Here is a 22,475-nt window from a genome sequence, read left to right as displayed (position 1 = left end):
TCATCTGTTAAAATGAGTGGTCCTGAGGTGGCCTACAAGGCAATTGCCTGAAGAACAAAGACGCTTACACATCTTTCTGCCAAAATACAAGGTCGTGCTGGTGTGTAAAATGTGTGTAGTCAATGGGTTTAGTTGTTAAAAACAACCGATTACAAATGTCTGACTCACCGATCATGTGATTGGCCACGTGAATCTGGATCTCCCTTTCTGTCTCGAACGTCATTTGGCATTTGATGCACTGGTACGTCTTTTTCTGGAAGACAAACATACCAAACAAATGAAATACATAACCATTACTTACAAACAGATCTTTCATCTTAATAAAGTAGCTTCAAGTACAACTTCTCATTGGCTGTATTAAAGAATGACTTGTAATACTTGTGTATATGGTTTGGATAAAGACGCAACGAGCCACACGTCAAAAGCGTGAAGTGTTGCAGAACAGAGGACAAGACAGAAGAAAGGGAAGAAGCAAAGCAAATCCACAGAAACAAAATATGAGAGCAGGTCTGCTTATCCATTCATGGCACACTGCGATCACTCATGCACAAACGCATACAAAATACACAAAGGCCTCTCCTCTTCCTCTGCTCCCGCCTGTTACAGCCGGTGCACACACTCACACACACACACACACACACACACTCACACACACTCTCACACACACACTCACACACACACTCACACACACTCACACACACACACACACACACACACACACACACACACTCACACACACTCTCACACACACACTCACACACACACTCACACACACTCACACACACTCACACACACACACACACACACACACTCACACACACTCTCACACACACACTCACACACACACTCACACACACTCACACACACACACACACACACACACACACACACACACACTCACACACACTCTCACACACACACTCACACAGCCTGTTTTGTGCTGTTAGACTAAGCAGAAACAAAGGTGCAGGTAAGACGAAGGGTCCCTGGAAACTGCTCCAACACACACCGACGCACACGCCTGCCTGACACTCTCTCTCTCCCCCCGACACGCGGCTCGTCCCGGGGAGCCTGACTGTCAATATCAAGTAGAGCGAACAGCTCCCACAATGCCTCAGCACGCCCAGCCGCAGGACCCAGTGGGCTGGCCTTACACACACAGGTATACAAGAATACACACGAACACCACATATATGACAACACAACAGCACACATCTCAACATAGTTATAGGCCTCAAACTGAGCTGAAAATGTCTTCACCTTTGCGGAAGTAATGTGAACTATATTTGAGTAAATCTATGATCATTTATGATCTTTCCTTCCTCTAAAACACACATAGTGGCCATAACAATATAATCTTCTATTAGATCTTGGTGTATTGCACACAGACACATGACTCTAGTCCATCGTGTCTCACCTTCGGGGCTGGGGAAGCTTCAGCCTTCTTGGCGCTGTTTTCCGGGCTGACCTCAGGGTGGTCTGTCTGGACATGGCTCTCCAGATCCTCCACGCTCTCAAACTTCACCCCACACTCTGGACACCGCAGCCCACCCAAAGGCCTCTCTCCTGCCACCTCTCCTGGTGTGGTGGCTCCTCCTTGACTGGGACTTTGGCCGTTGGTTCCTCTGTTTGGTTTAAAAACAGATTTTTATTTGACTTGTCAAAAAAGGAAAGCACAGCAACAGGCAACAGACTGAACACATTTTTTGTTGTTTTTTACATGTCTAAGTAGCATATACAAGTATAGTCTATACAAACATACCAGAGGCTTGATATGATGGTACAAACCTGCTCATGCAGCCAGCGCAGAGGCCATAAGGCAGGCCGTTGACATCCAGCTTCACCAGCTCTCCTTTGTTTTTGAACTCTTTGAGGCAGAAAGCACATTTATACAGCTTGTGTTGCTGCAGCTGCCCATTGGGAGATGAAGAGGCCGAGCCGTTCCCTCCTCCATTGCCACCTCCGGCCACAGCTCCGCCCAGGGCAGACCCCGAGGAGAGCTTCTGCATGTGGAAGGTGCCGTGGATTTTGAGCTCCAGCGTGGAGGTGACGGTCTGCATGCACACCACGCAGCGGAAGCCCGTCAGAGAGTTGCGGAGGTCAGGGTGCATCTGGCAGTGCTCTATGAACTCCTCCTCGCTCTGCAGGGGCATCTTACAGATCCGACAGGTGCCTGTGTCCAGGCTTTTACTGTGGGTCACCTGCACACAACCAGACGCCTCCATTATCCAACTATATCATCACTTTAAATGTTCAGACAGCCAAATTCCTGCTGCAGTCGATCGGACTTTTCAACCTTTGTTGATTGTACACACTTTGTACTTTATTTTTCCCATGTTGATACTGCTCTTTATGTTCATTTATTAGTTAAATGTCTGATATAATCAATGTATTTATGCTCAATTGGAAATTATTCTTGCACCAATATATTTTGCTTTAGTCTCTAGAAAAAAGCTGGACAAATAGTTTTTCATTTCATTTACATAAGTGCAATAAGAACTATATTTTTGCAAAAAGCTTATTATTTGGAAAAGAACAAGAATTCTCCAAACCAAATCAGAATCTGCCTGCGGCTCCAGCTGTGGCACCGTGTTTATGTAAACATATTTAACACTGTTGGTATAATAGCTCGAGCTGCATTACACAACCCATTTTGGAATATGCAAACATTTTCCTGTAGGGTGGTAAAGCACAAATTATCTCTCAGAGGAGAAGAAGAGATTTCAAGTCACAACTCCAAAGAAGTGAGAATCAAAACAGCCAGACAGGTACATAGAGGAAGTAAGAGGCTTGAACAAACAACCTTAAACACAAGAGAGTAAGTAGTGAGTGCTTGTTAAGTCTGTGTTCTTATCCTACAAGGACGTTCAATGATTTGATTTGTTCTTTAGTGTAAACTTCCAGACGTCGGCAGCGCATCGACTGGAGCAGCAAACCCACCTTGTGTTCTGTGAGAGTTAACAGAGAGGGGAAGCGTTCTCCACAGATGGGACACATGTAATGCTTGGCCGGCCCTCGGTGCGTCTGAGCGTGCTCCCGAAGCCCATTCTCAGAGAAGAACGTCCTGGAGCAAACGTTGCACTTGTGGTTGCCTTTGATGAAATCTGCCTTTTTTTTCCGAGAACCTATTGAGAACAAATCCACGTTAGAATTTGCTTCGTCTTAACTGTGACCTCCAACACAAGTATGTAAAGATATCTCTAAGTCACATCATTAAAAAATACTGGACAGAAATCAATAAAGCAATGCAGACTGTCTTTAACATCCCCTTTAACTTTGGAATGATGTACTTGGGCCTCAAACCTCCTACAAAGGACACAAAGGAAGACTATCTGTGGAATAATACTCCTGGCGGCTGGAAAGAAAGCGCTTACACAAAAATGGATGACTCAAACCGCTCCAACGCCACAGGACTGGATAAATATCATAACAGACACACGCAAAATGGAACAAATAACCTCAGGACTTAAAAATAGACAAATTTAAAAGACAATGGTCAAAATGGGAAAATTATCTTGAATTATTTTGAGTAATTCCTCTTTGTGTATGTATAATATAATGTAGGCGAGCGGTACATATATGTGTATTTATATGAATATATGGCCGACTATGTGCACATGTGTGTAAATATATATATATAAATATATATATATATATATATATATATATGTGGGCGTTTAAGTATGGATACGTACGCCAATGAAATGTCTTATTCATTTATTCTTTCCCCCCTTTTTGTCTGATGCCACTCCCTTATTCTCAACGTTTGTTCCTAAAACTTAAGCCTCACCAAGTCTAGCACGCTCTTGGGTTTTTTAACTTATTATTATTATTATTTATTTAACTTTATTTCTATTTCCCGTATCATTTGTTTTGCTTTTTGTTGTTTTTTTTTTGTTGTCGTTTGTTGTTTTTTGGCCCCTCTTCTGGTGTTGTTGTCGAGTTTGTGAATGTTTTGTGTTCTGATGAAAAATAAAATAGTTTAAAAAAATAAAGATATCTCTAAGACGTAGAAGCCTTACATGCGTCATCCTCTCCGGGCCGGATGTTGTGATCCCGCAGCCTGTGATTCTGTAACAAGGACTCCATGGTGTAGGCCGCTCCGCAGATATCGCAGGCGTACATCGGCTCTGAATTGTCCAGTTCCTCCTCGCCGCCGCTCGCCTCGTGGCTATTTGCTGCATCTCCACCCTGAGCTCCACTTTTTAGCAACATGCTCTGAATTTCAGCTTGCTCTGTCGCTGCCACGCTTGCCCTGTCGGCTCCTGAATTAGCCACACTGCTCCCTCGTTTGGAGGGTTGTGCGAGCCCGTTGGGGGTCCCGTTCTGGCTGCTGCTGCTCCCTGTACCTCCTCCATTACCAGTGATGCTCGCTCCGTCGAAGATGCAGTGCTTCTCTCTCAAGTGTCTCTCGAGCAGTGAAATGGCATGGAACGCTTTGCCACAGAAGCGACAAGTGAACTTCTTGCTGTGTGTCGTGATGTGGCACTGGAGCTCCACTTCAGTTCCAAATGTCTCTCCGCAGAAGATGCACTTTCTCGGCTTAAGGCCTGGAAGATACACAAGAAGAAAGCAAAAAGTTGTTTTTGTCAGAAACGTTTATTTTAGAACACTTTTACATAATTTAATAATTTTATTGTATGGTTGTTATTAAAGAAACTTTAAAATAATACAATAATCTGACTTCATGTGCATATAATTTCATGTGATGAAAATAGAGTGTTTATTTTACCATTATTATTAGTATTATCTTGTCTTACGCTAGCTGTTTTTATTTTCTTTTATCTTTATTTTTCCCCTCCATTCCTTATTAGGAAATGAGAGGTTTTGTCTATAGGAGTTTTTGTTTATAAGAGTTTTGTTTATAAGAGTTCTTCCTATAAGTTTTCTGTCCTTTTCCTTTGTATCTTGTATCCTGCGTTGCAACAATGAAATTTCCCCATGTGTGGACAGTAAAGGAATAACTTATCTTATCTTAATTGTTAAAACAATTAGACAAAATTGTATGTATTAAATGAAAAGTATATTAAATGAAAATAATCTCAATCTCAATCCTTTCACAACTTTCACCCGTAAACGTTTAACATGTCGGCAAATACAATCAGTCATTAGAGTGGGGTTATTTTACAATAGATTTCAACACAAGTTAAACCATCAGGAAAAGGTGAAGAATGTTAATTGGTTGAATAACATGGGTGTACCTGCTCCGAGCCCTCCTGGCAGGCCCGACCTCTGGCCCAGATGGTTGTGCTTGACGTGGAGCTGGAGGTCTGTCTCTTTTCTGAAGTCCCAGGCACAAGCTGTGCAGCGGAAGAGCTTCTTCTCATTGCTATGTTTTACTGCCAAATGCACCTACGAGGGCAGGAGAAAATCCCAAACAAGATTATTACCAATATGTTCATAAAGATACTCCAGATATTTTCTAAGAGATAATAAGGTTCATATTTTGCATAAATAAATAAATAAAAAAAGAAATCACATACCTGGATGGAGACCTTGGAGTCAAAGACCTCCTGGCAGAGAGTGCAGTGGTATAAAACAAACGTGTGCATGTCCAGCAGGTGCTTTTGTAGATCGTCCACAGAGGAGAACTGCTTATCACAGCTCTCGCACACGTACTGGGTGGAGGTGGTGGTGTAATGCACTGTCAGGTGTTGCAGCAAAGCCTCCTGGGATTCAAAGTCCTCCTTGTTGCACTGAGGGCAGGACTGTCGCCTCAGCAGCATCTCTAAATGGGACTTGAGATGGGCCTGGAAACCTTCGAAGCTGGAAAACCTCATGTCGCACTGGTTGCACGGGTAGTCGCCGTTACTCCCCACGGAAGGCGTCGAGTCCCCGCCCAGCCTGTGACGCTTGGGGGAGGAGATCTCGACGTCGGACGAGGCGGGACTGAGATCGGCCATTTTTGCCTGCCGTTTGTTGTTGGCCAGTGGGATGTTTTTGTGGTTTTCCTTTATGTGCTTGGTGAGCTTGAGGAGTGAGCCGAAGATGGGAGAGTTGGTGCAGTAAGGGCAAGAATACACCTGCAGATCATAGAAATACACGATAATGCTCTAATCTTTTTAAACAAGAGGAGAACGGGAAAAGATTTGCTTTAAATAGCTGATTAAAAGTGATCAGAGTGCATTCAATTTAGGCTTAGATGCACAGCGTTTCATTACACACTGCATTAGGCTCTGACAGAATGTACAAAAAGCATCGTTTAGTTAACAGCCCACCAATTAATGAGTGGAATCCCTGATAGCACCAAGACGTCGTTTAACCAGTAATTGTGCTTCAGATTTGGTTTACATGATCGTGGAGTAGATTTCTAGTGTTAAATTCTTACCTCCATAAAAGATTGGGATGCGGCTTGTAAAACAGGGGATTCCAATTTGGCCACACCCCCTACAGAGCCAGACCCGCCCCCTGATGCAGAGTTACAGTGCGTCTGCTGTATATGCTCAGTCAGTGACGACTCTGTCAGAAATCCCATGGAGCACTGGTTGCAGAAGAAGGCGTGGTTTCCTTCTACAATTACAAACATGGTTTCATTTACAGAAATACACAAACACAAAACACAGCGCAATAATCGTCGCTATACAAACCTAGTGTGGTGGATCCGGCCACAATGCCCCCCGGCAGACAATGGGACACCCGTATGTGCTCCTGGAGAGAGTTGATGTCGGCGAACATGTCGGGGCAGTAGTTACAGTGGAACGCAGTGACGTTGGTGAACTGCAGCAGGGGAAAAGAGGCGGCGACTGCACTCCCGCCTGAGCTGGAGCGGTGGGCTTTGCGGACATGTTCATTTAGGTTGTAAAGGGTGGGCAGTGTTTCCAGACACAGCTGACACGTGTGGTTCTGCTGGGGCTTATCTGCATGGATGGTCTTCAAGTGGATCTCGAGCACGGCCAGGCTGTGGAAGTCTCTCTTGGAGCAGTAAGGGCACGAATAGGTGACTTTTGACCAGTTATTTCCACCACCTAAGAATAATAAACATTAAAGGAGGTCCATTCATTTCACCCTTACAACAAATTGTTTTAACAATGATTAAACCCACCTCCACTTTGATGTCCCAGACTTATCCCCAGCTCTTCTGTTAAGTCTGTGCCTCTCCTGCGCACTCGCTCACTGCCCTGGCTGGGCTTTAGGGTGGAGTCTGGTGTGGAGCCCCTCTCCAGGCTGGCACTCGAGTCTGGAGTGGCTGAGCTCATAGATGCCACGCTGCCCAGAGCAGGGTCAGGACTCGCCGCGCTGTGATTGGATGAGTCTGGCTGCCGATGGCTGTCTAGGTGGCAATAGACATCCTCCACAGAAGGAAATTGTTCAGAGCACACGGGACATCTAAAAACACAGAAAATTACCAATTAGTCCATCACATTCTGAATAATTCATAGAATATTGCTAGAAGTTTGTGGTTTTAGAAGTTGTAGAGCAAAAAACAAAATGCTGTTGTACTTGTGTTTGCGGTTTGCATGCTGGGTTTCAATATGTGTAAGTAGGGAGGCTTCGTCTAGAAAGATCTCAGGACAGTGGATGCATTGTAAGTCGGCGCGGTCAGACAGCTGGGGGTGTCTGGTAAGGACGTGTTTCTCCAGCTCGTCCGTCTGGCTGAACGTCTCCTCACAGTAATCGCACATATACAGGTCCTGCTCCAGGTCGCCCTCTCCCCCAGAGCCTCTCTTGCCCCCGTCCCGTTCACCCCTCAGGGCTAGGTGCTCCCTGTTCTTACGATGAGCCTGGGACCAACAGAAAGCACGCTTCATGAAAAAGCCCAATATGGTCTTTTATATAAACTGTGGTAGGACTTTTAGGTCACAAGAGTTTAACTATACCTGCATGTGGCTCTGCAGCGAAGATGTAGAAGAAAAACCTCGCTTACACACACTACACTTAAAGGGTTTGCTCGAGCTAAATCAGTGACAAGAAAGGGGGGGGGGAAATGTCAGTGTTTGCGTCATCGGCATTTCATTCGAAAAGTTTCACTTGTTTGGCACAAAAGATACATTTTATGAAGTATTACCTGTGAGTTTTGAGATGGATTTTTAAATGATCAGAGCGAGAGAACGCAGCTTCACACTCTTGACAACTGTACTTCTTGTCGCCTGTTTAAATAGCAAAATTTGTTAAAAAATGGGCAACAATGTGAAGTTGTTTAGAGGCGTGCTGTACATACCGGTGTGCAGTTTGACGTGGCGGTCTCGACTCCTCTTGTGTTTGAACAGGCGGCTGCAGAAGGTACACTTGAAAGGCAGTTTGTCGCTGTGGATCTGCTCGTGGCGTTTCAAGTAACTTAGACGACTGAGGATAAGGAAAACATTTTGAAAACATAATAAAAACCACTTCACAGTCAGAATAACTGGAGTTACAAGCGTTATAGTCTCCTTCTAAAAGCCTCCACTTAACTTGTATCGATCTTATACCACCTTTATGTAAATTGTATATACCCATCATAACGAGAATAGATAGTTTAATAAACCGGACTTACACCAGTGAAGAAAATGTTCAAAACACTTTATTCCTCTTGTCATTGTCTAAAATTGACATTATCACTCATGTCCACAATCCAGTATGGCGCAGGCTGCTGCATCCCCAGGGGGCCAAATACCTGAAGGACTTGTCACAGAACTGGCAGGGGTAGGGCAGGCCGGTCCCTCCTTCCTCCTCTCCGCCTGTGGCCATGCCAGGGTCACAGCCGTCAGGCATCTGCGAGGGGGACGCCACGTCTTTACTGGAGGGCGAGGAAGGCACCCAGGACAGCCCTGCTGGGTCATCATCACCATCTGACAAACACACAGTTACAGCATATGTTAATAATGCTCAGAAAACACCTCATGTAATCATGCTTATGGAGATAGATATTTTGATGTTTTTCCTTTACTGACGTTCACAGTTCTACACTTTTTTCTTTCGATCAGCTGTTAAATAGTTAGATACTAGTTAAGATACAATGTTGAGGCGTAAAATATGTTCCAAATGATTGAAGAAGATGTACTGTGTAATATAATTAGTTAAAATAAATTGTAATTTCATATAATACAAATATTCTTTCATTGTACATATAGACAGTATGGTGACAGCAGTAGGAATGTAACGTACATTTTCACAATTTAATTTAAAAAAAACAATCAAAAAGCTCTTGTATTTGTAAAATAAGCTTCAAATGGACTGGGTATATAACACTTTTGTTTACAGTATTTGGATTTAAAAAGTTGGGGGTAAACCACGGAGCATTAGAATGATTATGAAGAAGTTACGTCTTTCTTGGAAGGCACGGAAAAGCAGCCTCTGGGAGTTTAAAATGAGAGTAAGCACATAATAAACAAACAAAAAATAAACACATTTATCCTGGTTATACATATACAGGGGGAAAACGAGGAAGGCAGAGATAAAGCCGGAGAATAAAACAGAAAAGAGTAGCACTCCGGCAGCGGCTGCAACATCTAAATAGAAAGCTCCAAGAACTATGTATCCCCGGCGGAGCCCAGAAATAAGGACAGAGTGTATTTTCTCTCCCTCATCCTCCCTCTGCTGCCTTGCCTCTCCTCTCTACCCCTCACCCATCCCTCCATCCGTCCCCAAGGAACCCAGATCCGCCTCATCATATTTTCATTAGGGCCCTGGCAGATTGAAACGTCGGAAAAGCGATTAGGAGATGTGGAGAGCCGAGCGGAAAGATGGTGATATTCTCTTGCCTTTATCTGTCATACATAGCAGATTATGCATAGTTCCCTTTCGCCGTTCTCTTTTGTGCCGTTCTTCCTGTGCAGCGAGTGACAAAAAGGCCACGACTCCTTAAATAGACACTTCAGAAAGGATTCAGGGTGACAAAAGAGGGGCTGAATAATGCTTTATACTCTTCACTGCTTTACAGGGAAGAAAGCATGGTTACGCTATTTACCATTTTCACACAGAAACACACACGAGGCGGCAAAATCCTTCACAATTTGGAATAAAAATAAATACTGTATAGTTTACAGGTGTATAAAATGTAAAGTGCATGTTTTTTTTGGGTTATTACCGTTATTACTACTATTATTAATATGGAATGTGTGGGCAGCAGGTTTGTTTATTGGTGTGCAAACATTTGAGTTGCACATGTTTCGGCAATGCAAACATTCCAACAAACACAGCTTGTCAGACAGATCCGGACACCTGTCAAAAGCAAATATAGCATTTTTTTAAAAGATATATTATATGTGTTTTGAGTCGGCGTGCAAGTCTACAGTGGATTTGCTGAGAGGGGAGGGAAAACAGAATCTTGTGATGTATCGATCTCCAGAAAAATATTGGCACGCGATGAGCAAATAAAACTCTGCAGGGGGGTCTGGTACGTAAAAAAAGGCATGAATTATAAATTTGACTGGAAGCTAGGAAAAAAACGACTTAGGAAAATACGAGGGATAGAGATGTCAACACGAGCTTTAGTGGAAATGCAGGAGGCAGAGCGTTGGGTCTGTAAGTGTTGACAGAGAGGGAAGAGTAAAACAAACAGTGTTATCGCATGTCTGCTCCGTGACTGCGTCAGGAAAAAACATCAGAGAGGAGAGAATATATATATTTATTCCGTATTTTCCGGACTATAAGACGCACCTTTTTTCATAGTTTTGTCCGCGGTGCGACTTATACTTATATTTATACTTATATACTCCGGAGGGACTTATATGTGAGATTTCTTTGTTATTTTCACACTTGCAACTGCATTTCATACTCCAGTGCGACTTATATATTTTTTTTTTCTTCTCTATTATGTATTTTTTGGCTGGTGCGACTTATACTCCAGTGAGACTTATAGTTCTTAAGTGTCCTAAATGCAAAATCTGATTGTTATTCTGATATTTGTATATGTCTTTCAAAGAATCATAGCATTGTAAGTGCTATTTTATACATTTTAATGAAGTATTAAGAATAATCCAGAATAATTTTGGACATCTAAATCGACATTGCCAGTGTCAGTCAGCAATATTACAACAATACAACGTGTGTTCACCACATTCACATTTACCACACTGTAAACACGCAGGGTAAATTTCTTTTCAAAAAGTCAGAGGAAGTAAGCTGAAGTGAAATCAAAGAGACTCACTGGGATCGGACTTGGGGGACCACATTTTGTATGGGGTTGGATGGGAGGTGGAGGGGTTGTTGAGAAAGAAGGGGAGGAGAGATTAGCGTCATTAAAGAGCCCTAATCCTCTGACTAGCGTGGCTGGCGCTAAAATGGAGGATCACACGGCTTTTTAACGGCGCCTTTGTCAGTGGGCCACGAGGGGACCTAGCAAGACAAGGCCCAATGGCAAACTGGGAAAAAAGCGGGTGGTGGAGAGGGGGGGTGCAAAAAAATGTCAAATGAAAAGTTAAATTAGAGGAGGATTCTCGAGAGGAGCGGAGATGAGGAGAATGGCTGGCCGAGGGAGGTGGTGGTGGTGGGGGGGAGGCAAAAGTGGTTGAAAAGAAAGACAAAACCGGGCGGGAGCGGGCAGACGCCGACACACGCTGCTCTTCTCTGGTGCCACAAACGAAGCAGAGGAGCCGCGTGGAGTAACGCGGGCCCAGCGCTCGCTCCCGCTTTATCTGTGGCACCGCGGTCTCCTCCATCCCTCCATCCCTTCCCTCCTCTAGCTTTCATGTTGTTACTCATTATAGCGGTGACACGTCTCTTCCCGTCCCGCCGGCTCTCTCGCCGCCTGTCCCCCTACCGGTATTGGCCTTCACCCCCGTGTCTCGGCCTGGACGGGATCGAGGAATGGAGGGACGGAGGGAGGGGACGCTCCAGATGGACAAACCGGAGAAAAAAAAAAGGAGAAGAAGGATAGAGAGAGGAGAGGAGGACACAGGGGGTCCGGGATAAGACATGGAATTCACCCAAAAGCGTTGGACGAGACGGACCGCCTGAGTGCACCTGATAGGACTCCGGCTCGTGGTGCGCGGCTCGATAATGGGCCAGACGATGTGAGGCCTTGGTGAAACACTCTAATGAAGGGACACCCACGCTGCTCTCTTCATGTCTCTCAATCTCCCCCGTCCAAACGGAGTTACACAGACTTATCAAAGGAGGCAAGCTTCTTAAAGTGATCGTAAAACTAAGAAAACCAATATTTTAACAGACAGATAGAGCCCTTTGTGAAGCTGTGTTTGGGTGAAATGATTTTATCGTTCAATGGCACTGGCCCCGTCGAACAATATGTTAGCCAGACATGAACCAACTGCAGAGTCCAGGGTACTCAATGGCCTACAAAATATATTTTTCTCCAACTGATTTATGCTGTTTGTGACTAGATATATACACACACACCGGTATATGTATAAGTCCCTAAACTGGCAATAGTACAATCTTTCCCTTTGTCAAATAAGTTCTGAAAACTCTTATATTACCTTCACCATTGTCACACAAAAGGCCCTCGAACTCCATCCAAGTGTGACAAATGTTTTGCCACAATCAAACAGAGAAATATATTAGTCCAATAAAGCTTAGCTCGGAAGAACAGTGCTGACTAAATGCCTGACATGGAAATATAATCCATGTATGTCATTCTCCCTCTTTTCTGATGCTTTGATGTTTGAATCAAAGGAGCTCAGCTGGTTGCTGCAAAAAGGTTTCTGATCCCCAAGCTGCTTCGACAAGTGCTAAAGCTGCTACTGTTGCGAGCACAATGAATGAATGATGCATGGTGAAATTGATCTGAATTAAATGTACAATAGAAATATTTCAATAGAATTTCTATATCTCATCAAGTCTTGCCTCTTAGCCCGGACTCAAACTGTAAACGTCAATAGTCATCGTTCCCGTCCTCTGCAATTATCGCACGGTGTTCCAGAGGGTTAAATAATCGGCCCAGTTTTGTTCAGCATTTACATTAACAGTCATCGGTGTGTGACAGTATTTGAGTTGACACGCCTTAATACACGCTGAGGACGATGTCACTTTCTGCCACGGGAAAACATCTGAAGACATCGACAGGTCTCAGTCTGGCTTGAAAACATTCTGCTTTCGACTTAACGGTTTGTATGTACTCAAAAAACGTGTTTCTAAGTCACTTCTAAGTCACGTTCCGGAAATAAGTATCCAGGCTCATTGTATGTCTGCTCTAACGTGGAAATACCGGGTCTCTCCAAGTGAACCCATAATAAAGACCAATGGATACGACTGCAGCCGAACAGACTCGTCCGAACTAAGCAGCAATCGTCATGGAAGTTCAAAACCAGACATCTCTGTAGCAGGGCAAAGACTACAGGTCGGTACAGAATTCAAATACCAGCGAAAACCCACATTCAGAAAGTTCAGAAGTCTACCAAACTTGACACAGTTTATCAACTCGGGCAGAAAAAACATACTTATTTGCCATGATCCTCTCACATATCACATACACAATACCCGATCCGCAACAATAAAACCCATGGAATCACGCTATAAACGGGCTCTAAAAACACAGGACAAAGAAACACTACAGATACCACCACAAAGTTGATGAATTGGGACAATCTTTTGAATACATCTTATTGTACTGGCTCAAACATGGCTTTGCTTTTCCTTCACTGAACGACTTTGACTGACTTTGACTTTCTATCTAGGGAGAGAAGAGTGACCAGAGGGGCGATCAGGGAAGACTGCGTCGTTCCTTGCAGAAGAACTGTATTTGGTCTTCCCAACTGTGGAACACTGCACCGGAAGCCATTGAGGAGCCTCCTTCGTACTTTTCTTTTAAAATAATACAAAAAAAAAGTGTCTTGAAGAAACACTGTGAGCGCTAGTTGTAATATAGATATGTATTTGTCTTTGCAGTTTTATTGTATACTTGATGCTTGATGTCGATTAATGTGCTATGTCCTTTTTCAAATGAATAAATATACATTTACATATTTGCAGATGAAAAGCCTGACCAATCATCTCTCCCCTGTGACATAATATTGCTGAAATCCAGTTTGAATCCGTATGAATTGTAACCCTTCCTAGACAGCGCTCAAACGCCTCCCACCCTCATCTGACGGATCCTCCTTCCCGCTTGGTCATTGGCTCAGACCAGCACCTTTCCCAGGGAGACCCCTGCTGACCTCCACCATCTTTCTATCCCTCTTCTGCCTCATCCCTCCATCCTGCGCTCCCCAGGCCCCCTCGGATGGCCCCAGGCTGCCCCAGGCGTGCACACACTCACAGCCCTGCACTCGCCATAGGGGGCAGAAAAACAACTTCCACCCTTGGCTCACTCAGGGCAGCTCAGCACACACTCCTGCTTTCACTCTCTCACACAATTAAGGTACTATTGCATACTCCACAGTCAAGTGTGATAAAAAACAAACCTCCAAACCTCCAATCTGTGCCGCCACCTGCCATTTACAATAATAGCTCTTGTTCCCTTTTTTTTCATTCAAGCACCAACAGCCCCAGAACAGTTAAAGTAAGTTTTTAATGGTTCAAACATCATATTTTCACACAGTGCTTTGTTCCATTATGTGAATAGCAGACAGTGTACCTGCCTTAACAGTGGTGACCAAGTAATGAACCACTCAGTGTCTGCGGCTGTGCTACAATCCTCTGAAGCATTCACAAAATAGTTCACATCGTGCATGGGATACCTAGACGAGAGAAAACAAGAAAGATCCCTACCTAGCCTCGGTGATTACCGTCAGGGTTGGCATGACAACCGATAAGCTCAGCACAGCTTACTGGTTGCCATGCATTATGAGAATTGCACAGTAGGCTGATTTATTTGACCAGTCAGATTGTTTGGCTCAAACTACCTGTTGTGTCGTCTATCTGATGCAGCTGTGAGGAAGAGGCTGGGATTCTTTCCCCTAGAAACACACAGGATGTCTTCATATTGTTTGCAGAAGAATAAATATCTCACTCAAGTGACAGTAGCACAGAATATAGCATAGCAATATTGCAGGAAGCACCATGTTGCACTTAAATGTACGTCTATTGTGTCAGCAATTTTCATTCGTTTCATTTTGAACACTGAGTAGCAAAATTCCTACAGTCTTTGCAATACCACAGCGAATTAGGGATATTAAGATGATTTGGTTCGATAACCGTGATGATTCATGTCACAATAAGTAAGGACTAAAAATAAATAATCAGGACCATTTTAGAAGCAAAACTAAATCTTTTTATATCAATCTATGGTGCAAATTTACACCTAAAAGTACTTTAATATCTGGTTGTTTTTGTCAATTTGACTTGCTGAATCATGAATAATCATTAAACCGTGAAGCATAACCCTAAAATGAAATACTACGACATCCCTACAGTTAACCAGACTTTACTCTCTGCTTGAATAGAATACAGGCGCAATATGTTTATCCGACCAAGTTCAGCGGTTCACATTATGCACATGGCCCCGATCTGTGCCTGGATTACCCATGGTCCTCTGCTGTCATCCTTGTATCTCACATGGGACTCAAACCCAGGCGTTCAGACTGGCCAAAGTGAGGACTGGGCCGCAGAGGGACAGGGTGGACTCGCACACACCGCACACAGTATGCTGGCCGCAGGGACCCTCACCTTCTGCCCTGGGAATGGGTCCGGCTGCTCTCGACGCTTTTGGGCGCCAACTGCTCCATATGGGTAATGTGCGTTTGTGTGTGCGCCACAGTGAGTCGAAGGGCAGAAGGTTAGGGGCAGGGGGCTAAGGATGGGGGTGGGTGGACAGTGGGCTGGCAGATGACGAGCTGGGTCCACACCACAGCGCATAAAACGTAAGAGAAATAAATAAATACATCTTTTTCTATAGAAACACTGTGCTCAGGCCATTGGAATCGGTCAACGAGAGACTAATGACACATTCTCGGAAACAGTCTTTGCTCTTGTACACAAATTCACAAGTATTCAGAATTTTAGCTCATAATGAAGACTTTTGAAGCTGAGGTACAATACTTTTCTGTAGTACATTTTGTGTTTTCCACCAAATCTTGTCAAAGCAGCACTTTGTGACAAAATTAGACCACAGTGCTTTGTCTGCAGCAGATAATAAAGCATTATTTCACATCTAGCCGGAGGAGCCGAAAGCAGCACTCTTATTGGCTGTACATGGGCAGACCACCCCAGTTTCACTCCACCGGCTGAAAAAAGCGGATCTAAAGAATACGCCTTAAAGCATGTGCCAAAATGAATCAATATGCCAAAGGGTTTGTGAGAACTAGGAACTATTCATTCTTTCATTTTCTCCCAGTGACTTTGGGCCTTAGGCAGGGTAAAACCTGGACAGGGGCAAACTCGTCGTTCACTAGGAACTAGTTAGACTTTAATTCCTACTTCGGGTTTTGCAGTGTCACAATCAGGTACCCCAGCTTTGAAGGGGGTGTACAGTGTTCTAGCAACTCTCTTATGACTCAGTAAACTAAACAGACTCAGGATACTATATTATAGCGAGGGTTATTACAACTACAGGTCTTATTTGGACAGCACTTCAAGTGGAATTTTTCACCTACAATCACCAGCATGATCCCTTTCAACACGACTTTTAAATACACAGCCCTCAATAGCAGTGTTTTAAATGACAGACATTTCCTGGAGCCATTCAGAAGCACTTAAGAGTATCATTATACTCCCACTTCAACTACAGTATGTTGTGTAAATGTATCTTTTTTTTCTCACGTCAAATCAGCAAAACATGACAACCATAAGTATCTGTTTCAAATCCCAGAGTAAAACAACTTGTCATGCTATACTATGTCCATCCTATGTTTGTTTGTGCTAAACCGAGAACCAGTGTTAGACAAACAACAACACTATGTCCACACAAACACACACCTATATAAAAGAGGCTAGTATTAAAAGGTTCACAACACAGAGTGGTGTGGTCCCATTGAGTGCATGCCGGCGGCTACATCATCTATTTATAAGAATGAGGTTTGGTGGACTGACCATGCGCTCGCTAACCCAGAAACACACACACCTGAGTCACACGCAGTAGTACAGTAATATAGAACTCAAATAGACATGTGGATGTTTGCTTAAAGAGCCACAGAAGAGCCAACGCAGTTATGAATGGAAACAGAAGAGTTTATCCTCAAGCATTACGGCTGTCTAGTGAGTGTTAATGGATAATTAGTGCTCAGCAATTCATTATAACATGATGAGCCAGAGTAAGGCACAGATGCCTTTTAGAGTAATATTGCGCTGGTGTTTTACTTTAAGACAAAAAAGACCACAAAGACATTTAAAGTGCTTTTATAGGGATTTTGCACAATTTGTTTTTGTTGCCTTCAATATGGCTTTCTGCACCTGAGAATGAAGAAACTACACCATTTTTCCAAGACAAAATAAAAATTAAATAAAAACTATGACTACAACTCCAGTCACAAGGGGTCAGTAAAGGGAGAGAATTGTAAAATTGCCTTGGCAGAGGTCTTAACTCTCCAGCTGTTCCTAGTTTAGAGAGACCATTCATGCAGTTCATTTGACTCTGCAGCTCCACAGCCCAACACTGGAGCGAAAAGTCGATCAGCTGCCAACAAACAGAGTGGAGCGGAGACAGAGGGAGAGGAGACTGATAGAGGAGCCATGAGGTCTCCATGTCCCAGGAGGCAGTGGCAGAGGGGGGTCCCACAGCCGGGGGAGCCTGAAGAGCAAGCTGTGAGGCGGGTACCTCCTGCCCACTGCTCCACTCACATATCCCTTCCCTTCTGGAGGATAGGACAGCGGACAGCCCCTGCTCAGAGAGAGGGGGGGGCAAGCACGTCCCAACTGAAGAGGGGTCCCCGGGGGAGGAGCAGAGCCGAGCGGAACACCTGGACCTGCCATTACTGACACACTCAGGGATTACAGGCACAGACGGCAAGAAACGAGCAGCGACGAGGCGTCCAGGGAAACGCTGCATAGGCGCTCTACTGTAATATGCATAAACACACAGAAACACTGGCAAACAACCAAAACCAAAAAGCAGGAGGTACTCACATGAAAGCAAATGGAACATCAACTCTAACAGTATTTCTGAGAGAAGAGCTGTTAAATGTATGTCCGACATCACCTGGCCTGTGTGCGTGAGGGATAATAATTACTCAAGTATTAAAGTGGCCTTTCCCATGAGATGTGGAGAGGTCAAAGAATAGACCGTATGTATTCAGTGACTGATCACATTTTTAATTCAAAAAAAAGCTTAACCAAAGTCCATAGAGCCCTGCTTTTAGATCCGTCTTTCGTACCCGTGTGCAATCTTCAGGTCTGAATGACCCACAGGCGTCTGTAGTAGAAGTTGTTGTGACTTTGTTGATTTTATTCATGTTTGTTTTTGTTGTTTTATGTGTAAAAAAGAAATTGTCCAAAAGAAACATTTGATTTAAGCACGTGTATCTTTGAGGGTAGCACAAGGGTCTGTAAGCCAGTATACATTTCATTTGGATTTAGAATAAACATTTTATCAATGTTAATTTTCAAAAGAACCACACACATTTCATTTGGGAGACAAGGGTCTTACCATCACGTACTACACCCCACAGTCTCCACAGGCAACAACTTAAAAAGAACTGAACAAAAGCCACACAATGAGTATCCCGTTAAAATCCCTGCTCCAAAATTCAAATCCCATGAATATTTTTTGGCTGGAAACCCATATCCAGCCGGTATCAGTGGCCGCATGCGACACAGGTGCAGCGGCGCAGTGTGCATTGGGACGTCCCATGAAGGATGGGTGCGGATCAGTGAGGAACCTTGACTGATACTACTGTGTGGTGGTAAAGCCGATTGGTCTCAGACTCTATTGTACCGCGGCGCTCTGACTTCAAAAACAGAGGAGCATGCACAGACATTGTGATAGAGGTGGAATGACTGGTACATTGTGCTTTCATGCTTTTAGAGAAGACCCCCACTCACAGCAGCAGCAGGAGCCAGGACCAATCCCTTTCACTATCCACGTATGGATCCTACCATATTCTGAATTTATTCTTTAATCAGTGTCCTTAAGCACTGTGTGAACAATTATTGCTCTGCCTTTTGCCTAATAAACAAGGACCTAGCATTGCAAATGAATAGTGTCCTTTGCTGTCCTCTTGTACCTGCAGTAAGTATATTCTAGTCTAAAATCACAAGGGGACATTAAAGGCCTTTATTAAAGTGTTTTAGAAATATTTAAAAGAAATGCTCTTGAGCAAATGTGTCAACAGCCTAACAAACCAACGGTAAACACTCATCAATAAGAACTTTATTGATTAACCGTTTTAAAAGGGTCATATGCATTACTGTACTGAAACTATAGGCTACATGTTACTGATAAAAAAATCATCTTGTTGTCTCTAACCTGTATCAGAGCCTCCATTACACTCATTTATCTAAATCAATTTAAGTCCGTCTCCCATGCACTATGAGCATAATCAAACACGAGCATGCTCCAGAGTTTAATTCAAAGGGATTTATAAGCAAATCCTCGTGAGTTTTATAAAGTACAAATGTTTGAACCATGAGTTTGGACTGTGTTACTAAAATGGGGATAATAAGGACTGATGGAGCATTTTATAAAAGCAGTAACAATGGAGGAAAACCGATTGGCTTAATTTAAATGTTTACATGCACATTCTAAAAAAGGCAGAGTTATGCCACAATTATTGTAAAATAACGTTGTTTCCCTTTCTCGTTTTCACTCCCTCATTCTCTCTCGCTCTGATTTTAGAAAATAGTGACATTGCGTCCCTGTTCATTTTTTTAATCGTACATTTTAAAATGATTTAAAATGAGCACATTTCTTCTCTGGAATAGAGAGAGAACTGCAGGTCCACCTGCTCTGGTCTGTAACTGCCAACAATTACAATAGACTGGGTGATACTTCTAATCTACATTCCCCACTTAAACTCCAAAGGGCCATCTAGGTTTCCTTAACTTCCTCTCCCTCTTGTTTTGGACCATCATGAGCTTCGGCTGCGCACATTATTTGTCTTCTCCTCATGTCTCTTGATATGAAGCCACCCTTATCAGCCAGCGACCAGTCAGACCTCCCTCCCTCCCCCCTTAGCCCTCCACTGCAGCTGTCACTATCCCCCTTGCCCCCCCCCCCATACTAGCACCAAACATACTATTCTCCGAGGACCAACTCCCAGACATGCAGCGAATACTCTGCATCCAAATCTCCAGTTTTCCAAGTCACTGAATTTTATCTTCCCGCTCGCAGGCCGCTGGAGTTGGCAACTGGCACTGAAAGAATATGCACCCGCCTTGTACCACCTAAAACCCCCCGCATTCGTCCCCCATAAACTCCATACAGGGGACTTCAGGGACGGGCTGGGCCACACAGCAGAGAGTGGCTGTCCTTGGGGACGTCATTACTGGGGCATGGTACTTCTCCAACCGCTGGGACTGTATACGAGGTGAGGGAAAAAGACCACCATCTGCAACAAACCTTCAGACTTCGACTCTAAGCTCTACTTGACTTGCCCTGGTGCTGCACTGCTGCACTTACATAGTCATCACCGTTGTTACTGTACAACTTTCAACTTCTGCACTACACATCCTTCAGTGCTACAATAGAGCGACACGGCAGGAGCAGGGCCCAAGGATTTCCCAGCAAATCCCACGATCCTGGTCGAGAGTGCTTAGCTGGAGAATCTGTCGTACATGTTTTAGGTTGTGGAGAATAAAAAGGATATTGGAAACTGCTGTGGGACAGTCTAGTATATTTAAGGCCCCATCATGGCAATCCAATCCAATTATTCGCCAAAAAAAAAGTTCAAAATGACTTTTTATTCTCAAATATAAAGCGTTAAATTGTAGTGTTGCAACAGTCCAACCATCCTCTCCTTCATTGTTTTTGTTTGTGTTGTTTGCTTGTTTATCTGAGTGCCCCATCTTGTCGCTCCCCCAGCAGGCCCTCGCTGCTGACTTATTTAGCAGTGTGTTTTCTATCATATTTGAAAAATGAAGAGCAGATTGGTTAATATTTCAAGACGTCCCACTTGCACGAGTGAGAGAGAGTCGGCGAGAGACAAAGACTGACACGGGGAGTTGTGGGAGATGGGAGGAAGGCAGGGAGTAAAGGGAGGAATTCTCTTGATCCTTAACCCCAATTTTAGGATTCATGCTGAGAGCAGAAGCATGCACGAAACACACACACACGAGAACATGAGAGTCCCCGAACACACCAGCTACATGTGAACTGTTCACTTACTGTGCGCACAAAGCAGACATGCCATCACACACAGCAAACAATCATTACTGCCGCCGAGGCTTTAAAAGGCTGTACTGGTCTGATGGAAAGAGAAAAACTGCCACTTAAACACATTACTTGCTGCAGATAATAATTTGGATGAGATCTAGTCATGACATTACTCAAACTTACTCACTTGACTTTGTGCAAGTGAAACACAGGCCTACACAAGAACAATGCATTGCTCAGCTTTACATTCATCACCGTACGTCCACTGCATGATATGTTTTTTGCACAATAAATGCATTTCATTACAGTCCACTCAGTCCTGCTCAAACCAGACGATCTCAGTCGAACTTTATGGGTTTCCCCCGACAGCAGCTTCAGCCTTCCAGTCGGACACCACTAAAGAAACAACGCCTGAACTAACCCTAACACCCAACACCTCACCCTACGCTCACTTGACACACATGCCTGGACACACAAACGCACACTCGATAATGGATTGCCTCTGTGACTTCCCCGAGTGCGGTGAATTCCAATCAGGCGGTAAGCAGGACAGCTATTTCCAGGGACAAAGGACAAGGAGAACGCCGAGGAGGGGGTGGGGGGGGTGGCAGGAGAGAGCGAGAGGAGCGAGGCAGGGGGAGGGAGACAAAGGGTTCTGGCAGCACCCAGGGGAGACGGCCCGGAGCAGCTGACGTCAGTGCCCGTGTGTACGCGCTCGGGTGGGGGTAAATGGGGGTATGAGAGAAGGCCTGGCAGAGTTGGTCCTGCCGTCCCCTGGAGAGCTCTTAAAGGCAGCGGGAAAACAGAGCTGCTCCCAGCCCCCCGCACTGACAGACAGGGCCCACAGAGGAACAGCCGCTCAGGACGCAGCATAGTTATATAGTGAGCGGTCAAACGAGCGGGATTCTTCAGTGTAGTTTTAACCTTTGCATCGTCGGGCATTTACCTAATAGAATGATTCACAACACGCATCCAGGTAATCTCTTCAGCCTCAAGTGACTTTAATAGGAAGTCCCTAACTCTAAGAGCCCATAGTTTACCATCACGATAAAACATTAGCTTGCCAACAGCGCACTTCCTGCTTTGTAGAGAACAAAACGCTATAAAATGACAACAGAGATCTCAATTTGGCCCATTAAGCTGCTTTTAGAATATCTGTGCTGGGCAGGACAGATTTCACATTATTACATGAAAAAAAAAACAATCAGGTACAGCCCTTTACCCTTTTAACATGTGATTTTATTTATCGGATGGAAGGACAGTTTTCCCACGATTCAATACACATCCCGATTTAAAGTTCATTCGTTTTAGATCTGTCCATATTGAGCCACATGATGTGTATGGTATTGTGAAAGTATAATGAAAGTATATACGAGTATTTTACTTTTACACTTGAAGGATTCCCAATATAAAGATT

At 44.1% G+C, this 22,475-nt stretch overlaps 1 protein-coding gene across 3 annotated transcripts in view; it reads right to left on the bottom strand.

The window, feature by feature from the left end:
* znf423 (zinc finger protein 423) overlaps nt 1-22,475 on the bottom strand; it is a 126,422-nt gene that overhangs the window by 65,248 nt on the left and 38,699 nt on the right. For all 3 annotated transcript variants that reach the window (XM_072434407.1, XM_072434409.1, XM_072434408.1), the window contains exons 4-18: nt 8,591-8,765; nt 8,159-8,283; nt 8,006-8,087; nt 7,818-7,893; nt 7,441-7,721; nt 7,043-7,326; nt 6,588-6,965; nt 6,329-6,510; nt 5,484-6,023; nt 5,202-5,352; nt 4,023-4,550; nt 2,941-3,125; nt 1,789-2,201; nt 1,418-1,625; nt 169-253 (exon numbers count right to left, since the gene is read on the bottom strand). In XM_072434407.1, the coding sequence (XP_072290508.1) occupies nt 169-253; nt 1,418-1,625; nt 1,789-2,201; nt 2,941-3,125; nt 4,023-4,550; nt 5,202-5,352; nt 5,484-6,023; nt 6,329-6,510; nt 6,588-6,965; nt 7,043-7,326; nt 7,441-7,721; nt 7,818-7,893; nt 8,006-8,087; nt 8,159-8,283; nt 8,591-8,765 (3,693 nt within the window). The remainder of the gene's footprint in view (nt 1-168; nt 254-1,417; nt 1,626-1,788; nt 2,202-2,940; nt 3,126-4,022; nt 4,551-5,201; nt 5,353-5,483; nt 6,024-6,328; nt 6,511-6,587; nt 6,966-7,042; nt 7,327-7,440; nt 7,722-7,817; nt 7,894-8,005; nt 8,088-8,158; nt 8,284-8,590; nt 8,766-22,475) is intronic.

The sequence above is a fragment of the Eucyclogobius newberryi genome, unplaced genomic scaffold, assembly GCF_026437365.1.
Source record: "Eucyclogobius newberryi isolate DKJ021-1_F unplaced genomic scaffold, fEucNew1.0.hap1 SCAF_7, whole genome shotgun sequence".
NCBI classification, from domain to species: domain Eukaryota; kingdom Metazoa; phylum Chordata; class Actinopteri; order Gobiiformes; family Gobiidae; genus Eucyclogobius; species Eucyclogobius newberryi.
The sequence above is the reverse complement of the archived record's forward strand: the minus strand, read 5'-3'. Positions and strand labels throughout refer to the sequence as shown.